At 45.0% G+C, this 22652-nt stretch overlaps 1 protein-coding gene across 4 annotated transcripts in view; it reads right to left on the bottom strand.

The window, feature by feature from the left end:
* The window catches only part of shcbp1 (SHC SH2-domain binding protein 1), a 53170-nt gene that overhangs the window by 1395 nt on the left and 29123 nt on the right, over window positions 1–22652 (bottom strand). For 3 of the 4 annotated variants that reach the window (XM_085908282.1, XM_085908281.1, XM_085908280.1), the window contains 5 exons: window positions 17361–17481; window positions 15964–16095; window positions 6381–6499; window positions 4152–4253; window positions 11–152 (listed from right to left, as the gene is read on the bottom strand). In XM_085908282.1, coding sequence (XP_085764408.1) covers window positions 11–152; window positions 4152–4253; window positions 6381–6499; window positions 15964–16095; window positions 17361–17481 — 616 coding nt within the window. The remainder of the gene's footprint in view (window positions 1–10; window positions 153–4151; window positions 4254–6380; window positions 6500–15963; window positions 16096–17360; window positions 17482–22652) is intronic. The other variant, XM_085908283.1, reaches the window with a different exon arrangement.

The following is a 22652-nucleotide window of genomic DNA, read 5'->3' as shown; positions in this document are numbered from 1 at the left end:
ACTACTTTACCTTTGTAAGCAAAATTGTCAAGATGAATGTTCCTGTCAGTGTGAGTGGGTTTTACAAGAATCACCCCATAGCCTTCATTATTATGAATCACATTGTTATCCATGGTAATGGAAGGGATCACCTCCAACTCATCAACCAAGTCCTGTAATTATGAAAATATATTAAATATTATTACATATTACATTTATAATACAATAATAAATCCTCTATTTAGTTAGTGATCCTATTTGGCCTATGTGTTTTCATGAGACGATACAAGAGTGCCAGGTTATTTTGTGTCTGTATTGCAATGTTGTTTTTAAAGGGGAAGGCAACACTGAAATGTTATTAGTAATATGTTCTGTGCAGCCCAACTAGTCAAAAAACAGTGTTCTGATTATTTTATTTGTGGAATATAAATTAAACAGGGTCAGGGTCTCTGAAGCTGAGACGTGATTGGCTGTGACCTGAGACCTGGAAACTATATCATTTTCAGTCAACAGCAAGTGGCAAAATGGCCGCCCCCTGAGATGGATATCAGGGTTCTTGCAGGTTTGAGTAAGTGAAATTTAAGACCTTTTAGAACATCATGCATATAAATTTAAGACCAACACTGTGTATTACTAGAAACATTCTAATCTCAGATATTCTCAAAGCATGTCATTTATTGAATCAGTTGTAGAAAATATCAATCAAACTCATAAAACATACCGTATTTTCCGCACCATAAGGCAGAGATGGGACCAAGTCACACATGCGCAATTCTCAAGTAAGTCTCAAGTCTTAACCTTAAAGTCTCAAGTAAGTCCCAAGTCATTTTTTTCTTGGGCAAGTCAAGTCACACATTATGTCAAGTCAAGTCACCTTATTATTGCAATTTTACCCGCAGAATCTGATTTTAGTAACGTGAAAAGACAAGATATAAGTAACTTTAAGTAACCATCATTGACCAATGTGTCTAACCTGTTTAAAAAATATGACAATAATTTGGATTTGCACTGTAATTACTGATGTTCAGTAAAATACACCTTGGAATCAAACAAAAAAGAAATTACCTCATACAATGATTTAAACAAATTAACGTCTGCCGACAGTGTCTGACACATTTGAGTTGCTAATATGAAAAAAGAATCTGAAAAAAATCTGAAAGAAGAAACACATTAAAGAGCATTAGAAACATTTAGTTTCATCTGTAACATCTGAGCTCTATAAACTAAAAACAGACAAAGTTTGAAGTTGTTGTCTCGCTGTCTGAAATGTTTCTGTTGCATATCTTGCACTGTGCTGTCCGTCTTATAAAGGTAATTACGATAGCCGAAGGTGATGACTCGCGGTACCGCTCCCGCTGACATATTTGTGCATGTCTGATATAAAGGGGCGTGATTCTCCAATAAACACGTTCGGTACGTAGAGAGGGCAAGACTGATTGATTGACAGGGTAGTGATCCAATCATGACAACGCCATTCTCAGCCTGCGCTTCTACCGTGTTAGCAATATCATTTTTTTTAAATGTATTGTTAATTTTATATTCAAACTGAACACACAAACTAAATAACACTAAAGTCATTCAAGTCATCGTGTCTCAAGTCAAGTCCTGAGTCTTTAACTTCCAAGTCGAGTCTCAAGTTTTTTTATTTTTTGTCAAGTCAAGAGTCATCAAAACAGCGACTCGAGTCGACTCGAGCCCAAGTCACAGTGACTCGAGTCCCCATCTGTGCCATAAGGCGCTTTGAGTTAAAAGGCGAAGACTCAATTGCGGGGTCTATTTTGCGTTTAATCCACACACAGGGTGCATTGCATTTTAGGGCGCATGCCTGCCATGATTTACAGTAAAAGTATAAAAATAAAAAATAAAACGTCACGGGAGCAAGACAGTGAGTTCAGTTCTACTTTATTCTACAGTCTAACCATGTACTCTACTGTACTCACATTATTAGTGTGAAGGCGAATTTATGTTATTCTACACCATTCACTTTATTAGTGTAAAGGGGAAGTTTGGGTGGGGGAGGCGACTTATACTCAGGAGCAACTTATATGTGATTTTTTTCACAAAATTTCAAAATTAAAAAATTTGCGATGTAGTGAAACCGTGATAAACGAACCGCGATGTAGCAAGGGATTACTCTAATTTGAACTGCAAGTGACGTCAGCGGTGCGGCGGTTGTTTACATAAAGGACAAAGTATTTGATCACGGGATGATGAAGATGACATGGCCCCACGTTTGAAGCATTTAATGATTTGGAGTGACACAAGGTTTGAAAAATGTGTTATTTATGTGAGAGTTATTTGATATATTTTATTTCGTGTAGCACCTTGTATACGTTTTTATCGTTACAGTCAAGTAGTTGTTGGCTCGTTGAACTCTTGTTAAATAAAGAGTCGTTTACCAAACCCACGTCTTTCCTGGTACTTTGTTAACGCTACAATACAGTTATATACTAGATCTGTGCGGCGCACGTGCGGCGTTGTTGACATCAAGGACTAGGAATTTGATCGATGGATTTAAAGATTTGGAGTGACACAGATGGTTTGCTGATAATGTTATATAAACCCACGTCTTCCCTGGTACTTTGTTAACGCTACAATATAGTTATATACTAGATCTCTGCGGCACACGCGCGGCGTTGAGATAAAGGACGAGGAATTTGATCGATGGATTTAATGATTTGGAGTGACAGATGGTTTGGTAATATTGTTGCTATATGATAGTTATTTGAAATATACTTTGTATATCGTTATATGGGTCTGTGGAATAACTAGACATGCAAATCACAAGTCCGACGTCGCGCGTACGCGGCATTGTTTACACGATCGATGATCGATGTATTTTATGATTTGGAGTGACAGATGGTTTGGTAATATTGTTGCTATATGATAGGTATTTGAAATATACTTTATATCTTGTTATATGGGTCTGTGGAATAATTAGACATGCCAATCACGAGTCCGACGGCGCGCGTAAGCGGCATTGTTTACATGATCGATGTATTTTATGATTTGGAGTGACACAGATGGTTTGATAAACGTGTTATTTATCTAATAATCATTTGAATAACTCTGAATGTTAAGTTAGGCCCGTTCTCAGCCTCTTGTTTGTGTATGTTACGTTAGCATACCGTATCGTTTAGACTGTTGTTGCTGGTTCGTGTCTGTTTTTGGTGTTGGATTTTGACAAATACATTTGCGCCAAAAGTGCGACTTTTACTCCGGAGCGACTTATATATGTTTTTTTTCACGTTATTGTGCATTTTATGGGTGGTGCGACTTATACTCCGGAGCGACTAATAGTCCGAAAATTACGGTAATATAAACAACAATTTTATCAAACCATCTGTGTCACTCAGAATCATTAAATCTATCGATCGAATTCTTCGTAATTTATGTAAACAATGCCACGTGTGCCGCGCCGCTGATGTCGTCACTTGCAGTTCAAATTACAAAAGCTGATCATTCTTGCACTGAATCCTTCATTGGTAAATTGGGTCCTGTACTCCATAACTAGCAGGTCATAGATTGTCAAGATAACACCGTCTCCCCCATCATCCTCAGCAATGGCTCCCCACAGGACTGTGTGCTGAGTCCTTGTTGATGCTACTGACCTGTCTGCTGTCCAATAATGAAATTTGTGGATAAAACAGGATTGTAGGACACATCACAACCAATTATGATTCAGAGTATAGAGAGTAGGCAGAATATTTGGTGAGTTTGTGCAAAGATAACGACCCTGGCGTTTTTGTCTTCTGAAGGAAGCTCAGCTCACCAATGCCTTAATTTCCTCCACAAGGTGCAATATGCTTGACCTGGCAGCTGCATCATTCTGGTGCATTGCATCGCTGCACAAGTTCAATCCATGAATAAGCATCTCAATTATCTCTATCAGAATTATTTTGTTGTTCTTTATTTATTTTCACAAGTCTTGGGAATTCCAAAGATAAGATAGCTTTGTTATCTTATTACGTGCAATATCATGCGGAAATGTGAATGTGTGACAATAAAATACCTTGAATCTTTTAAGCGTTAAAGAATGTCAGTGAGGTGCAGTAAAATACACATTTTAACAATATTTGTTTGGATGCATGACAGCAAACATTAAATTTGGTCACTGCACTCTGCCACCACCTGCAGAAAAGAAATTACAGGTTTAACCTTTGTCCACCCACCATTGGTTGGTTCATCTTGATGAGAATACCATCCTTACAATGATGGATGCCGTTCCCTACCAGAGTGCACACACTGCCAGGATAAATCTCAATACCAGCTCCCTGCATAGATCACACAGGATGTCATGTGTTGTCAAAACATGATATCAACTTTCAAATCCGTTATTGTCAGTCACTTTAAACCGAAATACAGTAATCCCTCGCTACTTTGCGGTTCACCTATCGCAGCCTCGCTCTATCGGAAATAGATTTGTTGCATCGTTATTATTATTATTTTTAAGTCTGCCACACACACTCACAGCGGCATATGCAATGAAGCACACAAGGCAAGTGCACCCCTACACCATCAGCGACTCCCCGATGGTCACTTGGAGCGCAGGGCTTTGTCTGCCCCATATCACACGAATGGCCAATGGGAACACGTTGATAATAATAATAATAAATTTTATTTGTCAAGCGCTTTTCATAAAAGAATCTCAAAGTGCTACAGAAATAAAACTACTTCTAAAAACACACAAGAAACCAGAATAAAGGCATAAAAGCACAGAGACGATAGGAGACATCCATGAGGAGCCGGGGGAAGCCTTGCTAAAAAGAAAAGTTTTAAGCCCCTTTTTTAAAATTGTCCACAGACTGGGCTTGACGTAGGTGCGCAGGGAGAGAGTTCCAGATGTGGGGGGCAGCAGCACAAATCTGTGTCCGTGCAGCTGATTGGCTTAGCAGTTCTAACTACACTTTATCTCGGCCTCCCGTACTTAATTCACTCAGTCTGCGTCAACATATCAGCAGCACCTCAGACTTGGACTTCATTACACACATACTATCACGTCTCCGCTCCTTGATCGCCAAGCGGAGTGGAACTGTGTGTCTGCTTGTCTCTTCCGTTTGTTTGTCTGTCATAAAATTATAAAAGTCTTGTGCGGTAGTCCTCGCGCTGGGCAGTGGGGGCGCGACAGTCTGTCAGCACGGCAAGAGCAGAGTGGAGCCGTTGGACGTTTACACTTTAAAATGACGAGCCGGTCAGCGAGCTCGCGTCGTGCAGGCATCTCGTAACACAGCAGGTCAGGCAAACGAGAATCAGGTGGCAGGCATGCGTGACAAAACAGACAAAATTTTGAGGACTGACGATTAACAGTTCCGTATTGACGACGCGCGCCTCAGAGGTCGAGCGCGGAGGGCGCGTGATGCCATAGGACAGCAGGGCAAGAGCGGAGACGTGACACAACCACGCACAAAGGAAAAATGCACCGCCGTGCAGAAACAGTCGTAGGAAAAAAGCACTGCTGTCCAGGATTTGTGACAGCGGCCGGCAATGAGCACTAAGCATAGGGCATGCCTCTGAGCAATGTGTGGATACCCTTGCGCTAGACTGCCGGGGTGCGTGAACTGCTCAGCGCCACAAAAGCAGAGAGGAGCCGTGACACATTTACACTTTAAAATGTTTAAATGTTTAAAAATACAATAAAGTGTTTAGAAATGAAATGATAAAAGTCTTGTGCGGATGCGCTCGCGCTGGGCCGAGAGTGGAGAGGAGTCGTGACACTTTAAAATGTTTTAAAAAGTGTTTAAAACACAATAACGTATTTAAAAGTGCAATAGTCTTGTGTGGATATTGTAACAATATAGTATTTACTCGTATTTATTTTCTTATTTATTTAAATGAAAATGTTTCTGCAAGTCAGTTTGACTAAAAATTTTACAAGTGTTTAAAAATACAAAAAGTGTTTGAAAAACAATAAAGTGTATAAATAAAATAAAGGTTCATAAATGTCTTGTGCGGATATTGTACATATTTACTCTTATTTATTTTCTTGATTTTCCTTTTTATTTAAATAAAGAATGTTTATGAAAACCAGTTTGACTTTAAAATGTTTACTGAAGTGTTTAAGAATACAAAAACCATTTAAAAGTACAATATACAGTGTTTAAAATACAATAAGATACAATAAAAGTTCATAGAATGGATATTGTAACAATATATTTTCTCTACATCACAGATTGTCACCTATCGTGGGTGGTCTTGGAACCAATTATCCGTGATAAACGAGGGATTACTGCATTTAAAACATCATAATAGGCTTTGAAGTATTTGATCAGATGTTATTCATAATTTCTAACGTTATGCCTTTAATACTGGTAGACAAGTGGGAATGTTAGAGCTTCTAGAAGAGAAAGACAAAATAGGATTAAAAAAATAAAGAGAATTGAGACTTGTACTAAATAAATTACCTTGGATCCATACAGATCACACATATTCATAGTGAGGTGGGAAGATGTTTGGACAACAACTCCGGTGGTCTCACACTGAAACACACAATTCTCCATGGACAGACTTCCCTTTCTCACACCTGGTGACCAGAGAGATAAATTATAACCATTGTAACACAAATAATAATAAAGATATGTATATAATAAGAATCATAACAGGGTGGTTATCAGACTCTTTTAAAGACACGTGTGAAACTCTGAATAATAAATAAAATAAAATTAAAGATAAGAAATTTACTGCAATCAAGAAATATCTGTTAACAAATATGTAGGATGTGGGGTAGAACAGGGAAATGGGGAGCGGGGAAGCTGCCAGTGGGTGTTATTGATTTTTTTTTTTTTGGAAACATTGTTGCTTTTCCGAAAGTGCTGTGTATATTGCAACTGGATTGACTATCATCAAAACAAAACAGGATGTGATGATGCAAGCAACAAACCTTAAAGCAATCTGGGTGGGCTAACCAGCGCAAAACCCTGTTTTCTCTGAACAAGTAAGATTAGATGATATAAAGGGGGAGGGGGTCCAGCCAGAATGCGTCATGCCACCCTGTTGCATTTTTGGACATACGTGCGCCAACTACTCGCTGAAATGGACAGAGGTGGTGGTGGTGGGGTGACGAAATGAGCCCAAAATCTAACTGTCGTAGCAGTCACCCATTGGCCCGAGGCGAAAAGGCTGCCTGTCACCAAGCATTGCAGATCTAGCAGCCATGAAAACGTTTGCATCGGTCGGAAGGAACCAGAGACCGTACGCTGACACAAATATGGTCAATATATTTTTTTAAATACTTATTTAAGTTTTCCGTATTTTCCGCGCCATAAAGCGCACTTAAAAGCCTTTACATTTCTCAAATAAGTAAGGTGCGCCTATTAATAAGGTGCACATTTTGTGTGGACCAAATTCCAAAATCTGTAAAGTTGTTTTGTGTGGTTTCCGTATTATCCATCCATCCATCTTCTTCCGCTTATCCGGGGTCGGGTCGCGGGGGCAGCAGCTTTAGGAGGGACTCCCAGACCTCCCTCTCCCCAGCCACTTCATCCAGCTCATCCCGGGGGATCCCAAGGCGTTCCCAGGCCAGCCGAGAGACAAAGTTTCTCCAGCGCGTCCTGGGTCGTCCCCGGGATCTCCTACCAGTGGGACATGCCCGGAACACCTCCCCAGGGAGGCGTCCGGGAGGCATCCTGATGAGATGCCCAAGCCACCTCATCTGGCTCCACTCAACGTGGAGGAGTAGCGGCTCTACTCCGAGTCTCTCCCGGATGACTGAGCTTCTCACCCTATCTCTAAGGGAGAGCCCGGACACCATGCGGAGGAAACTCATTTCGGCTGCTTGTATCCTGGACCTCGTTCTTTCGGTCACGACCCATAGCTCGTGACCATAGGTGAGGGCAGGAGCGTAGATCGACCGGTAAATCGAGATAAACCGGTATAAAGTCCGCATTACTACCGACGCTGCACCGATCCGCCTGTCAATCTCGTGCTCCATCCTGCCCTCACTCGTGAACAAGACCCCAAGATACTTGAACTCCTCCACTTGGGGCAGGATCTCATCCCCGATCCGGAGAGGGCATTCCACCCTTTTCCGACCGAGGACCATGGACTCTGATTGGGAGGTGCTGACCCTCATCCCGACCGCTTCACACTCGGCTGCGAACCGCTCCAGTGAGAACTGGAGATCACGGACTGAAGAAGCCATCAGCACCACGTCATCTGCAAAAAGCAGTGACGCGATGCTGAGGTCCCCAAACCGGACCCCCTCAACGCCTCGGCTGCGCCTAGAAATTCTGTCCATAAAAATTATGAACAGAATCGGTGACAAAGGGCAGCCTTGGCGGAGACCAACCCTCACTGGGAACGAATCCGACTTACTGCCGGAAATGCGGACCAAACTCTGGCATCGGTGATACAGGGACCGAACCGCCCTTATCAGTTGGCTCGGCACCCCGTACTCCCGAAGCACCCCCCAGAGAACCTCCCGAGGGACACAGTCGAACGCCTTCTCCAAGTCCACAAAACACATGTGGACTGGTTGGGCGAACTCCCATGCACCCTCGAGGATCCTGCCGAGGGTGTAGAGCTGGTCCACTGTTCCACGGCCAGGACGAAAGCCACACTGCTCCTCCTGAATCCGAGGTTCGACCTCCCGACGGATCCTCCTCTCCAGCACCCCTGAATAGACCTTACCAGGGAGGCTGAGGAGTGTGATTCCCCTGTAATTGGAACACACCCTCCGGTCCCCCTTCTTAAAGAGGGGAACCACCACCCCAGTCTGCCAATCCAGAGGCACCGTCCCCGATGTCCACGCAATGCTGTAGAGGCGTGTCAGCCTTGACAGCCCCACAACATCCAGGGCCTTTAAGAACTTCAGGCGGATCTCATCCACCCCCGGGGCCTTGCCACCGAGGAGTTTTTTAACTACCTCAGTGACTTCGACCTCCGAGATTAGAGAGTCCGCCTCAGAGTCCCTGGGCCCTGCTTGCACAATGGAAGGCGTGTCGGTGGAATTGAGGAGGTCTTCGAAGTATTCCCCCCACCGACTCACGACATCCCGAGTCGAGGTCAGCAGCACACTATCTCCACTGTAAACAGTGTTGACCGTGCACTGCTTCTCCCTCCCGAGACGCCGGATGGTGGACCAGAATTTCCTCGAAGCCGTTCGGAAGTCATTCTCCATGGCCTCGCCAAACTCCTCCCACGCCCGGGTTTTTGCCTCATCAACCGCCGAAGCCGCGTTCCGCTTGGCCATCCGGTACCTGTCAGCTGCCTCCGGAGTCCCGCAGGCCAAAACGGCTCTATAGGACTCCTTCTTCAGCTTGACGGCATCCCTTACTGCCGGTGTCCACCAGCGGGTTCGGGGATTGCCGCCACGACAGGCACCAACAACCTTACGGCCACAGCTCCGGTCGGCTGCCTCAACAATGGAGGCGCGGAACATGATCCACTCGGACTCAATGTTACCCGCCTCCCCCGGGACATGGGTAAAGCTCCGCCGGAGGTGGGAGTTGAAGCTCTTTCTGACAGGGGATTCTCAAAGCATCCGCTTGGGTTCAGATCGGGGGTGGGGGGGTGGGGGGGCGTTCCTCCCAATCACGCCCTTCCAGGTCTCAATGTCCCCCGCCTCCCCCGGGACGTGGGAAAAATCCCTCTCTTCACCCGAGTGTCCAAAACATGCGGCCGCAAATCCGATGACACGACTACAAGGTTGATCAACGAACTGCGGCCTAGGGTGTCCTGGTGCCAAGTGCACACATGGACACCCTATGCTTGAACATGGTGTTCATTATGGAAAATCTGTGTCGAGCACAGAAGTCCAATAATAGAACACCGCTCGGGTTCAGATCGGGGGGGCCGTTGCTCCCAATCACGCCCTTCCAGGTCTCACTGTCATTGCCCACGTGAGCATTGAAGTCACCCAGTAGAACAGAAGGAGCGCTCTCCAGCACTTCCTCCAGGGACTCTAAGAAGGGTGGGTACTCTGAGCTGCCGTTCGGTGCATAGACACAAACAACAATCAGGACCCGTCCCCTTACCCGAAGGTTACCCTCTTGCTCACCGGGGTGAACCCCAATGTGCAGGCGCCCAGCCGCGGGGCAATAAGTATGCCAACACTTGCTCGACGCCTCTCACCGTGGGCAACTCCAGAGTGGAAGAGAGTCCAGCCCCTCTCGAGAGGGCTTGTACCAGACCCCAAACTATGTGTGGAGGCAAGTCCGACTATGTCTAGTCGGAACCTTTCTGCCTCACACACCAGCTCGGGCTCCTTTCCAGCCAGAGGGATGACATTCCATGTCCCCAGAGCCAGCCTCTGCAGCCGTGGATCGGACCGCCAAGGTCCCCGCCTTTGGACGCCGCCCAGCTCACTATGCACCCGACCCCTTTGGCCCCTCCTAAAGGTGGTGAGCCCATTCGAAGGGGGACCCACGTTTTCTTTTCGGGCTATGCCCGACCGGACCCCATGAGCGAAGGCCCAGCCACTAGGCGCTCGCCTTCGAGCCCCACCTCCAGGCCTGGCTCCAGAGAGGGGCCCCGGTGACCCGCGTCCGGGCGAGGGAAAACTACGTCCATATATTTTATTCGTCATAAGGGGTCTTCTGAGCCGTGCTTTGTCTGGCCCCTCACCTAGGACCCCACCTTCTGCCATGGGTGACCCTACCAGGGGCATGAAGCCCCAGACAACCTGGCTTCTAGGATCATAGAGCACGCAAACCCCTCCATCACGATAAGGTGACGACTCACGGAGTCAAACCATAAAACAGGTTTCCGTATTATGCAGGCGTAATATGTAGACCCGATGAACCAATCAGAGGACATTACATTTTTCGTAGATCGGTGTGGTAAACCAATCAGAGGACTGTACGTAACACGTTGAGCACATATTGTATTTTTCGGAATAAAAGTCGCTCCGGAGTATAAGTCGCACCAGCCATAAAATGCAAAAAAAAAGGAAAAAAAAAATTTAAGTCGTGGTTTTTGTCATAGTTTGGGTGGGGGGGGAAGACTTATACTCAGGAGCGACTTATATGTGATTTTTTTCCACAAAGTTTCAAAATTCAAAAATCTGCGGCTTTGTATGGAAGTGACACGGAGGACGAAGAGTTCTAAGGATTTAATGATTTGGAGTGACACAGAAGGTTTGAAAATCTATTATGGCTTTTACGCACGACTGGTCCGACTCGACTGAGCTCTCTTTCACCTCCGTGGATGGAAGTCAGGGGCCGGTGCTCGGCCGGGTGGCTGTCCGGGAACGGTGGATGGGGCTCGGACATGGCTTTTACGCACGACCGGTCCTATTTATGGAGCTTTCCTTCACCTCCGTGGCTGGAAGTTCAGTAGTTGTTGGCTCGTTGAACTCTTGTTTTGTTAAATAAAGAGCCGTTCACCAAACCCACGTCTTTCCTGGTACTTTGTTAACGCTACAATATAGTTATATACTAGATCTCTGCATGCACGCGCGGCGTTGCTGACAAAGAACGAGGAATTTGATCGATGGATTTAATGATTTGGAGTGACACAGATGGTTTGATAATGTTTGATTCGATCACGGGATGACGAAGATGACGAAGGGGTCAAACCATAAAACAGGGTTATATAAACCCACGTCTTTCGTGGTACTTTGTTAACGCTTCAATATAGTTATATACTAGATCTGTGTGGCGCGCATGCGCGGCGTTGTTGACATGAAGGAGGAATTTGATCGATGAATTTAATGATTTGGAGTGACACAGATGGTTTGATAATATTGTTGTTATATAAACCCAGGTCTTTCCTGGTACTTTGTTAACGCTACAATATAGTTATATACTAGATCTCTGCAGCGCATGCGCGGCGTTTTTGACATAAATTACGAGGAATTTGATCGATGGATTTAATGATTTGGAGTGACACAGATGGTTTGATAGTATTGTTGTCATATGATAGTTATTTGAAATATACTTTATATATCGTTATATGGGTCTGTGGAATAATTAGAAATGCAACTTACAACGGGTCTGACGTGAGCATATGCAGCGCATACACGGCATTGTTTACATAAAGCACGATCAATGGATTTATCAAATTGGAGTGACACAGATGGTTTGATAAACGTGTTATTTATGTAATACTTACTTGAATAACTGAATGTTACGTCAGGCCCGTTCTCAGCTCCTCATTTGTGTATCTGTCACATTAGCATACCAGAGGTTTTTCACAGTAATTGATCTTAGCAATGCATTTTTCTCAGTGCCAATCCATCCAAACTCACAGTTTTGGTTTGCGTTTACTTTAAGGACAAAGTTATACGTACACCAGATTGCCACAGGGATTTGCTGATAGTCCAACTATTTTCAGTCAAGCTATCATGGCAGGTTTGGCTAATTTTCAAATGTCAAACAAAAGCCAACTTCTAGTTTATGTAGATGATCTCCTGATAGCCTCTGAAACTGAAGCTGCTTGCAAGGAAGACTCCTTAGCCTTGTAACACTATCTCTGTAAAACAGGGAATAAAGTAAGCAAAAATAAACTACAATGGGCCAAACAGGAAGTGAACTATTTAGGTCACACGTTGTCAGCTGCTGGAAGACATACAGAAAACCAGAAAACAAATCATTGCAGATGCACCAAAACCTGAGACAAAAAAAACAAATGTCATTTTTGGGGCTCTGCAATTACTGCAGAGCATGGATCCCACATTATGCAGAAAAGACGCAACCGCTGCTGAATATTGTGCATGGGTTCCCCATGGCAATGAAAGATAAAATAATATGGACACCAGTAGCGGATGATGCTTTTGTAGTACTGAAACAGGCTCTGATGGAAACCACAACCCTTATCTTACCAGACTACAACAAAACCTTTGTGCAAACAGTAGACTGCAGGAATGGTTTTATGACCTCAGTGTTGCTGCAGAGACATGGCAATTAACTAAGACCAATTGCATTTTATTTTAAAAAAAATTGGATCCAGTGGCTCAATCCTTACCAGACTGTGTCCAAGCAGTATGCGCAGCAGCGCTTGCAGTGACACTATCCGCAGATGTGGTCCTTTTCCACAAAATGGACCTGCTGGTTCCACATGCTGTAGATGTGTTTCTACTGCAAAGCAAAATGAACTTTTGGTCACCCGCCAGACACCTATCCTACACTGCTACACTTCTGTCACAACCGCATATTGTGATAAAGAGGTGCACAGTCCTAAAACCAGCAACATTGATCCCGTTGCCAGAGGATGGAACCCCACATAACTGTTTGGATGCTACAGAACATCTACAGCTACCCAGACAAGATTTAAGTGACACCACTTGACAAAGCGGAAAAGTGGTTTGTGGATGGATCATGTTCAAAGGATCCTAAAGGGAACAATAAAAGTGGTTATGCAATATTGAAATTGCCAAACCAGATTATTGAAGCAGAAAAGCTTCCATACAACAGGTCAGCGCAGGCTGCTGAGCTAATTGCACTAACAAGAGCTTGTCAATTAGCGGAAAATAAGGAAGTCACTGTATACACAGACAGTCAGTATGCGTTTTCTACTCTGTTCTATTTTGCAAAACAATGGGAGCGAAGGGGGATGACAACATCAACCGGTAAGCCGGTTACCCATGCCTCCTTGTTAAAAGACTTGTTGCAGGCCATCCATTTACCTGCTAAACTAGCTGTGTGTAAATGTGCTGCTCACACCACAGGCACAGATGAGGTCTCAAATGGAAACAGATTTGCAGACAAAATTGCTAAAGAAGCAGTAGCAGGGAAACATGGCCATGAAGTTTTTTTGATAGATTCAGAGGACACAAAACTCATAGATACAACTATACTGACAGACATGCAGGGCAATGCTCAAATGGTGGAAAAACGAATGTGGACGACAAAAGGTGCAATAATGGATACAGATAATATGCACCGTATCAATGACAAACCTGTTTTACCAAAATCACTTTTTAAGGCAGCAGCAATTGCGACACATGGGCCTGGCCATGTGTCGACAGGAGGGATGAGGTCCATCATACATCAACAATTAACTACCTTTGGTTTAGATGCTTACTTAAAAAAAATTGTAAAGCATGTCCTGTTTGTGTGAAACATAATCCACAAGGAAACATGAGACCTAAGAGAGGCTCATTTCCGAAACAGTCTTACCCATTTCAAATCATGCATATGGATTTTATTGAACTCACACATAGTGGACCTCACAAATACTGCCTAGTGATGATTGATGCATTTTCCAAATGGGTGGAAATAGTTCCATCTAAACGAGCAGATGCCTTAACAGTGGCAAAAGTCATTTGCAAAGCAATCATACCTGTTCATGGCAGCTCGCAGATCATTTACAGTGACAATGGTCCACACTTCGTGAACCAAGTTGTACAGAACATGGCTGTACACCTTAGGATAACGTTAAAAAACCACTGCGCTTGGCACCCATCCAGTGCTGGTCTGGCTGAACGAGCAAACGCTACTATCAAAAGCAGGTTGAAAAAATGCATGGAATCAACAGGCAGAGCCTAGACTTGGTGAAACTCTATATGAGAATTACCCCCACTTCAGAAGGGCTAACACCTTTTGAAATCATCCATGGGAGACCATATAGACTACCTGTGTTCCCTGCAGATTTACAAAAAGCAGATGAAGAACAGTCCTTGGCAGGTTACATGATCAGAACGCTCAAACTGAAAGATGTGTCAAATGCAAATTTACTGCTGCCTGTTCTTCCTTCCCCACAGGTTGACAACCCCATCAAGCCAGGAGACTGAGTCTACATCAAATTCTTCACTTGCAAGTGCTTAAAGGGCATACTGTCTCTCGTGTGGTTCTTGCAAAATAGGTTAGAGCGGGAACATCTCTAACAAACGCTGCGTGTGCGCCGCGCCGCTAACGTAGGACTCGTCATCAGTTGGAGTTCAAATTATTCCACAGGCCCATATAACAATATATAAACTATATATCAAATAGCTATAATATAAACAACAATTTTATGAAACATCTGTCACTCCAAATCATTAAATCCATGGATCGAATTCTTCGTCCTTTATGAAAACGCTGCATGTGCGCCGCCGACACCGTCCGTAGCAGTTCAAATTACAGTAATCCCTTGCTACAATCACAGTTCATTTATTGCGGTTTCACTACAACGCGGATTTTTTCTCAAATAAATAAATAATTCTAAATAAAACTTTTAAATAGAGGAATTATGGCACGAAAGTTACCCAAACATCAGTAGAAGGTAGGGAGTGCCCACACAATTGCAGTGCGTACACTTGTACCTTTTCATAAAAAATTACTATAATAAGTTCTAAAAACACATTTAAGAATGTTGTACCTTGTTATCGAAAAATCGTTATAATAATAATAAAACAGTTCTAAAAACATATTTACAGTTTGTACACTTGTACCTTGTTATTAAAATTGTTACAATAATAAAAACTGTTCTAAAAACATATTTACAGTATGTGTTAAGAATTCTCCATGATATTTATGTTATTCAGCCGTGCTTTGATTTGAGGTAGAGTGCTTTATTTTGAAGACCATTTTCAGTCGATACCATTTCAAATCATAAAATATCCTGACTCCGAAAGTCAGTGAATGGAACTCATTGTCAGTGAGGCTCCAATTATTCCACAGCCATTGTGCGCCATTATGCAGTTTTAAGTGAAAATAACGTGAAGTGATCAACTCTACTAGTAAGTAAGTAATGTGTTAATGATCAAGTAAACATTTTTGAATTTCACATATAAGTCACTCCTGAGTATAAGCTGCCCCCTCCCACTGAAACTATGAAAAAAAACCACATATATATATATATATATAAAGTCCGAAAATTACGGTGTATATATATAAGCGCAGTTAAACATGGCACAGAGTACACTTGGTGTTCTGTACCTTAAGGTCTAAAGAATGTTGATTGGGCTCTGTTAACAGACGAGTACATAAAACATGTTAAGTTGATGATTACATACAATCAAAACTGGTAAAGCTGGAGAATGTGTATGCACCTCAATAATAATACTCAGGGGTTATCATGGATAATAAAAAAGGGTTTGGGGTGATCCTTTAAAAATTTAATACTCACATAAAATACCCTCAATTGCATCATGCTGAATGAATTTAATGTTGGACATTCTGATTTCAGCTCCTGTAGACACAAGAAATGAGTCTCCAGTATACTTCTTCTCGATCACCACCTCATCAGGGGGTCCATATCCTGGAGAGACAAGAATTACTAGGTTGATTCAACAGTGAAGGTGTTTGCCCATTGTAAGATCAACCTACGTATAGTGCATCCAGAAAGTGCTAAATGCATGGGTATTTTGTTTTGTAACATGCCTTGCGCCTACGGTGAAGAATAATCAATTAAAGTCCCCAATGATCATCGTCACACACATTTTTGGGTGTGGTGAAATTTGTCCTCTGCATTTAACCCATCCCCATGTGAATTATATCTCGAGCTTCATGTCCTGATCATTGTGTTTTCTATTTTTTCTACATAGTGTTTACTGACTGCTCAGGAGTAATTTTAATTTAGATTAACTTGGGGCACGACTGGACAACATAAACGAGTTTTGTGCACAGATTGAACTGTTTTGAGTGAGATTTAAGATTTGAGCACAGATTCAAATATTTTGCAAGAAGAGTCTGGATATCTGTAAATCTAGCTAAAAAAATGTATTTTGTGTTCACAAGTAAGAGAAAAGGAGAGCCTAATTTACTCAAAAAAAAAACAGTGTGCCTTATAATGCAGAGCGCCTTATATATGGATCTATTGATGAATTTGTTGATCCACACTGGTTGTACACAGCGCTCTGCCAAAACGTTTCAGTGTGTTTCAGTACGACTAGTAAATTACGAGGTTGCATCACTTTCAGCATTACGGCAACCATGGTCAGGGGCGTCACAGAAGTAAGCTACTACTGGTCGATTACATTATATATTAAAAATTAAAAAAAAAAAATTTCTATGGGCCCGAATCCATCCCATAGCTTGATTGGCATACAGGTAAGCCTGTCAAGAGGCAATCACAGTGAACTGCACATGCGCAATAGACAGTGTCCACACCCCCTTACCGCAGCGAGTTTGGCTGCGCATACAAAACAACGGCGCCAAAGCTAACAGTGTAACAACGCACGCACTCGCTTTTTTCTTTTAAACTGAAGAAGGTTTATGACCATCAAAAATGAGTGGGGTTGCTGGACCAAGTAAGAAGCCACACCGTATCACTTTCATACGGAATGGGAGTTGGACTTATTTTTTTTACCTCATTGATTGGGTGGACATTCCCTTTAGAACAGCTCCATCTAGTGGATGCATAACACAACCCTAGTCAACCCCAGTTTGTTGCAGTAGTTTCAATTATATTCGTCACAGCTCCTACTCATACATATAATTTATATAATAAATGAAGATTTGTGAGAAATCTTCCGGATGCACTGTGCTCTTAGAACCCTAATCTGAATATTTCATAATGTATACCCTCTATAGTGATAGAGTCTGGAAGCAGGATGCAGCTGGTAACACTGTATACTCCTGGGAGAACAAAGATCATGTCATCTTGATGGCACGAATCCACCGCAGAAACTGGGTCTCTATGGAACTACACACACAAAAACACACATATGACTATGGGAGCACTCTGTAATGGCAAAGTCTTGCAAAGGTGTGGTTTGTATATCAACATTATTGTGCCCTGAAGGGACAGCTCACTGTACTTACATAGTTAACATTAAAATGTTTGTCTGGATTATCGGTTCAGATGTAGTCGACTCCAAATTGTCCTTGGTGTGATTGTAAATAGTTACAGTATTTCAAAGTCAAAGTCCGCTTTATTGTCAATTTCTTCACGTTAAGACACAGAAAGAGAACAAAATTACGTTTCCCACCGCCCCACGGTGACCAGACACAGTACACAACACATACAATCAAATAGCACAAGCAGTAAAAACGAACAGACAAGAGCAATGAATAAGTAATAAGCAAATAACTCAAATAAATAAACAATAAATAAATAAACAAATAAATAGACAAATAAGAGCAGCAAAATGGAGCAAGCGTGCTAATAGCAGACAGCCAGACCATAGCGCAAAAGAACAGGACGTAATGCAGCCGAGGGTGGAGAGGGGAGGGAATTCAGGATCCTGACAGCTTGGAGTATGAAGCTGTTTTTGAGTCTGGTGGTGCGGGAGCGCAGACATGTGTACCTCTTCCCAGAGGGCAGAAGTTCAAACAAAGAGTGAGTGGGGTGACTCACACACACAATCGCGGCCGCCTTGCGGGTGAGACGGGAGGCGTAAACGTCCTTCAGGGAGGGGAGTGGAGCCCCGATGATTTTACTTGCAGTGTTCACTATGCGCTGCAGGGCCTTCATGTTGTACTCAGAGCAGCCACCACCCCACACAGCGATACAACTGGAGAGGACGCTCTTAACGGTGCCACGGTAGAATGTGGTCATGATGGCGGGAGGAGCACTTCCTCGCCTGAGTTTCCGCAGAAAGTACAGGCGGCGCTGAGCTTTCTTCGCCAGCGACGCAGCGTTGGTGGTCCAGGAGAGGTCCTCACTGATGTGCACCCCCAGGAATCTGGTGCTGCTCACTCTCTCCACCACAGCACCGTCGACGGTCAGCGGCAGGTGTGACCCTTCCGAAAGTCAATGACAATCTCCTTGGTCTTGTTGACGTTCAGCAGAAGGTTGTTGTCCCAGCACCACGCGGCCAAAAGGTCGACCTCCGATCTGTAGTGAGTCTCGTCGCCACCGGTGATCAGACCCACCACAGTTGTGTCGTCGGCATATTTCAGCACGCGGTTGCTGCCGTAGGTCGCAGTGCAGTTGTTAGGACCCGCCTCTCTAAGCCTCCTTCCAGGACCAGAGGTGCTTCACCTCGCACCTGAGGCCAATCAGCAATTAACCACCTGCAGCTCATCAGCTCAGCAGGGCTGGTATATAGCTGCCTGCTTCCCAGTCACCAGTGGCAGGTTCGTGTTGTCAGCTCCAGGGTTCGTGTTGTCAGCTCCAGGGTTCGTGTTGTCAGCTCCAGGGTTCGTGTTGTCAGCTCCAGGGTGAGGATCTCTTCCCAGTCACCAGTTGCAGGTTCGTGTTGTCAGCTCCAGTGTGAGGATCTCTCTCTAGCTGCTGCTGCTGGATTCCTTCTTGATTTGGATCACAAGCCTCCTCTCACCTGTGGTAATTCCTGACCTTCTGTGGATTTCTTTTTGTGGATTATAAGTCTAGTTTTTTTCCCCCCCGAGTTTTTCCTGTGTGGATTTTTCAAGAGACTAAAGAGAATTACCTTTGTTGCCTTTATTTCCTGAGTTCTCCTAGACTGACTTGTCTTACTCTGAGAAATAAGTATCACTTCCGTTGTGTCGTGCGTTTGGGGTCGAAGACAAACCTTAACAGCAGTCATGCGTCAGCAGGGTGAAGAGCAGCGTTGTGAGCATACAGCCTTGAGGGGCCCCCGTGCTCAGCGTGATGCTGCCGGAGACATTGTCGCCCACACGCACTACTTGAGGCCTCTGACAGAGGAAGTCCAGTTGCCAGTTGCAAAGGGTGGTGCTGAGGCCCAGCTTGTCGAGTTTGCAAATGAGACGCTGTGGAACAATGGTGTTGAATGCATAACTGAAGTCCACAAACAGCAATCTCACATATGAGTCCCTGTTCTCCAGGTGGGTGAGGGCAGAGTGGAGCAGAGCAGATGGCATCCTCAGAGGACCGATTGGGTCGGAAGGCAAACTGAAAGGGGTCTACGGTGGGGGTAAGAATAGACCTGACGTGCGCCAAGACAAGCCGCTCAAAGCACTTCATGACGATGGGGGTCAGTGCCACAGGGCGGTAGTCATTGAAGCAGGAAGGAGGAGGACTTTTCGGCACAGGGATGTTGGTGGTAGCCTTGAAGCATGACGGGACGACGGCCTGCTGCAGGGAAATGTTAAAGATGTCCGCGAAGACATCCATCAGCTCCTCAGCGCAGTCCTTCAGCGCCCGTCACCGGGATGTTGTCCGGGCCCGCCGCCTTACGGGTGTTGATAGCAGCAAGCGTCCTCCTCACGCTAACGGCCGAGAGGCACGGGGGCTGCTCGTCCGGATGGGGAGGGGTCTTCAGCGGGGAAGTGTCGTTCTGTGCGTTGAAGCGAGCAAAGAAGCGGTTCAGTTCGTCGAGCAGAGGGACGTCGCCCTCACAGCTCTGCGGCGCGGGCTTGTAGTCCGTGATGGTCTGAATGCCTCGCCACAAGCCCGAGCATCCCTGCTGTCTTTGAAGTGGGCAGTAATCTTGGAAGAGAACGCCTTTTTCGCATCCTTGATGCCCCGGGACAGTTTCGCCCTAGCTGATGTCACTCCCGCTTCATCCCCAGCCCTGTAGGCTTTGTCTCTGGCCCTCAGCAGCCCGAGGACTGCCCCTGTCAGCCATGGCTTCCAGTTAGCCCGAGTGACGACCTTACTTCGTGAGGGTCACATCATCAATGCACTTTGCGATGTTAGAGGTCACAGAGTCAGCATACTCCTCAATGTCTGTCCGATTGTCGCAAGTGGCTGCCCGCTTAAACATTTCCCAGTTTGTAGTGCCAAAGCAGTCCCGAAGAGAATCAGAGGCCCCCTTAGGCCACACTCTAACTCGTTTGCGAACCGGCCTGGAAGTTCTCACTCTGTCTGTACGCGGGCGTAAGCAGAACGGTGACGTGGTCAGAAAGTCCGATGTGGGGGAGGGGGGTGGCCTTGAAAGCTCCTTTATGTGCAGTGTAGACCAGGTCCAGGAAGCTGTCACCACGCATTGGAAAATTAACATGCTGGTGAAGCTTTGGAAAGACAGACTTCAGGTCAGCATAATTAAAATCACCAGCGAAAATGATGAAACCGTCAGGGTGCGCCGTCTGCTGATCACTGACAGCCTGATACAGTTCATTAAGGGCCGTGATCCTGTCACTTCCAACGTTGGAAGGCGGGATGTAGACCGCGACAAGCAGAATCGCAGTAAACTCCCTCGGTAGGTAAAAAGGACGGGACCTAACGATCGCAGACTCCGCCAGTGGCGAGCAGTGAACGCATACAACCACAGAGTCCCGGCACCATTCGTCGCGGATGTAGACACAGATACCTCCACCACGCGATTTTCCTCCTTTTTCAATGGCCCGGTCCGCTCGATAGCACGCTAGCCGCTCCAGTTGCACAGCAGAGTCCGGAATGTTGACATTCAGCCAAGTTTCAGTGAACACGAGCACACGGCAGTCACTCACTGCCCGGTTCGTGGATCTCAGCAGACGAATGTAATCCATTTTGTTGTCCAGCGACCGAACGTTCGCCAGAAGAATGGAAGGCACGGCCAGGCGAGTTGGGTTCGCCGCTAACCTGGCCCGGACGCCTCCGCGTTTGCCCCTCTTCTGCCTCCTCGCACACCGCTTTCGACGTTGCCTAGGAGTAGCAGACGATCTGGCGTTGATTCAGGCCGGAGCAGTCCCAGTGCCTTTAATGTCCCCGTATCAAAGTTTAAAACGCCGCAAAACTCGCTTTTGCCGATGTCGAGCAGAACCTGTCTGGTGTACTAGTAGCACGACGTGGTAGGATCAGATAAACACATAAAACTGTCCGACAAACACTTATTAAATGAACAAAACACCAATCGGTTGGGACGGAGAGAGGCCGCTGCGTGTGCATGTGCTGCCATCTTGACATCTATACGTGTCCTGCGATTGGCTGGGGACCAGTTCAGGGTGTATTTTGCCAAACCCCCTAAGATGACTGGGATAGGCTCCAATACAGACGTGACCCATGTGAGGATTAAGCAGTTCATAATGTGAATAATGTCATGGCTGAGAGCCCAGACTAACTGACACTCATTTCAGCAAGTGCCATTGCAACAGAATGCATTACAGTAATTTTTTTGCAAGATGAAATTCTTCTGTGTCGTGTTCATATAGTCTGCGTTGGTGGTTATTATTTGTACCTTTAAAAGAAACAATCTCACTCATGACACATATTTTTGTGCTTTGATTTACTTGTTGTAGGGACGACTTATGAGGCTGCTTGGAAAGAACAAAGCACAGCCTTAAATGGATTCTAAGTACCGTAATTTTCGGACTATAAATCGCGTTTTTTTTCTTAGTTTGGGTGGGGGGGGCGACTTATACTGAGGAGCGACTTATATGTGACTTTTTCCACAAATTTTCAAAATAAAAAAAAAAAAAGGGAACCCGCAGTAAACGAACTGCGATGTAGCAAGGGATTGCTGTAATTTGAATTTCAAGTGACGTCAGCAGTGCGGCAGTTGTTTACATAAAGGACACAGATTTGATCACGGGATGACGAAGGGCCCCACGTACTACCGGCATCATTAGCGGCTTTGTAAGTTACAACGAGGACGAAGAGTTTGACGGATTTGATGATTTGGAGTGACACAGAAGGTTTGAAAATCTATTATGGCTTTTACGCACGCCTGGTCCGACTCGACTGAGCTCTCTTTCACCTCCGTGGATGGAAGTCGGGGGCCGGCGCTCGGCCGGGTGGCTGTCCGGGGACGGTGGATGGGGCTCGGACATGGCTTCTATGAATGCCCGGTCCTATTCTATGGAGCTTTCTTCCACCTCCGTGGCTGGAAATCCCACCTCCAGGGATGGAAGTCCATGCCGACGCACACCTGGAAGTCGACTTTGTTAACGCTACAATATAGTTATATCCTAGATCTGTGGAATAACGACAAGGCTGACGTCAGGGCGCACGCACGGCGTTGTTGACAAAGGACAAGGAATTTGATCGATGGATTTAATGATTTGGAGTGA

Source organism: Syngnathus leptorhynchus, chromosome 3 (genome assembly GCF_054491065.1).
Source record: "Syngnathus leptorhynchus isolate UIUO chromosome 3, UIUO_Slep, whole genome shotgun sequence".
Taxonomy (NCBI): domain Eukaryota; kingdom Metazoa; phylum Chordata; class Actinopteri; order Syngnathiformes; family Syngnathidae; genus Syngnathus; species Syngnathus leptorhynchus.
This window is presented reverse-complemented; position numbering and strand designations above follow the sequence as displayed.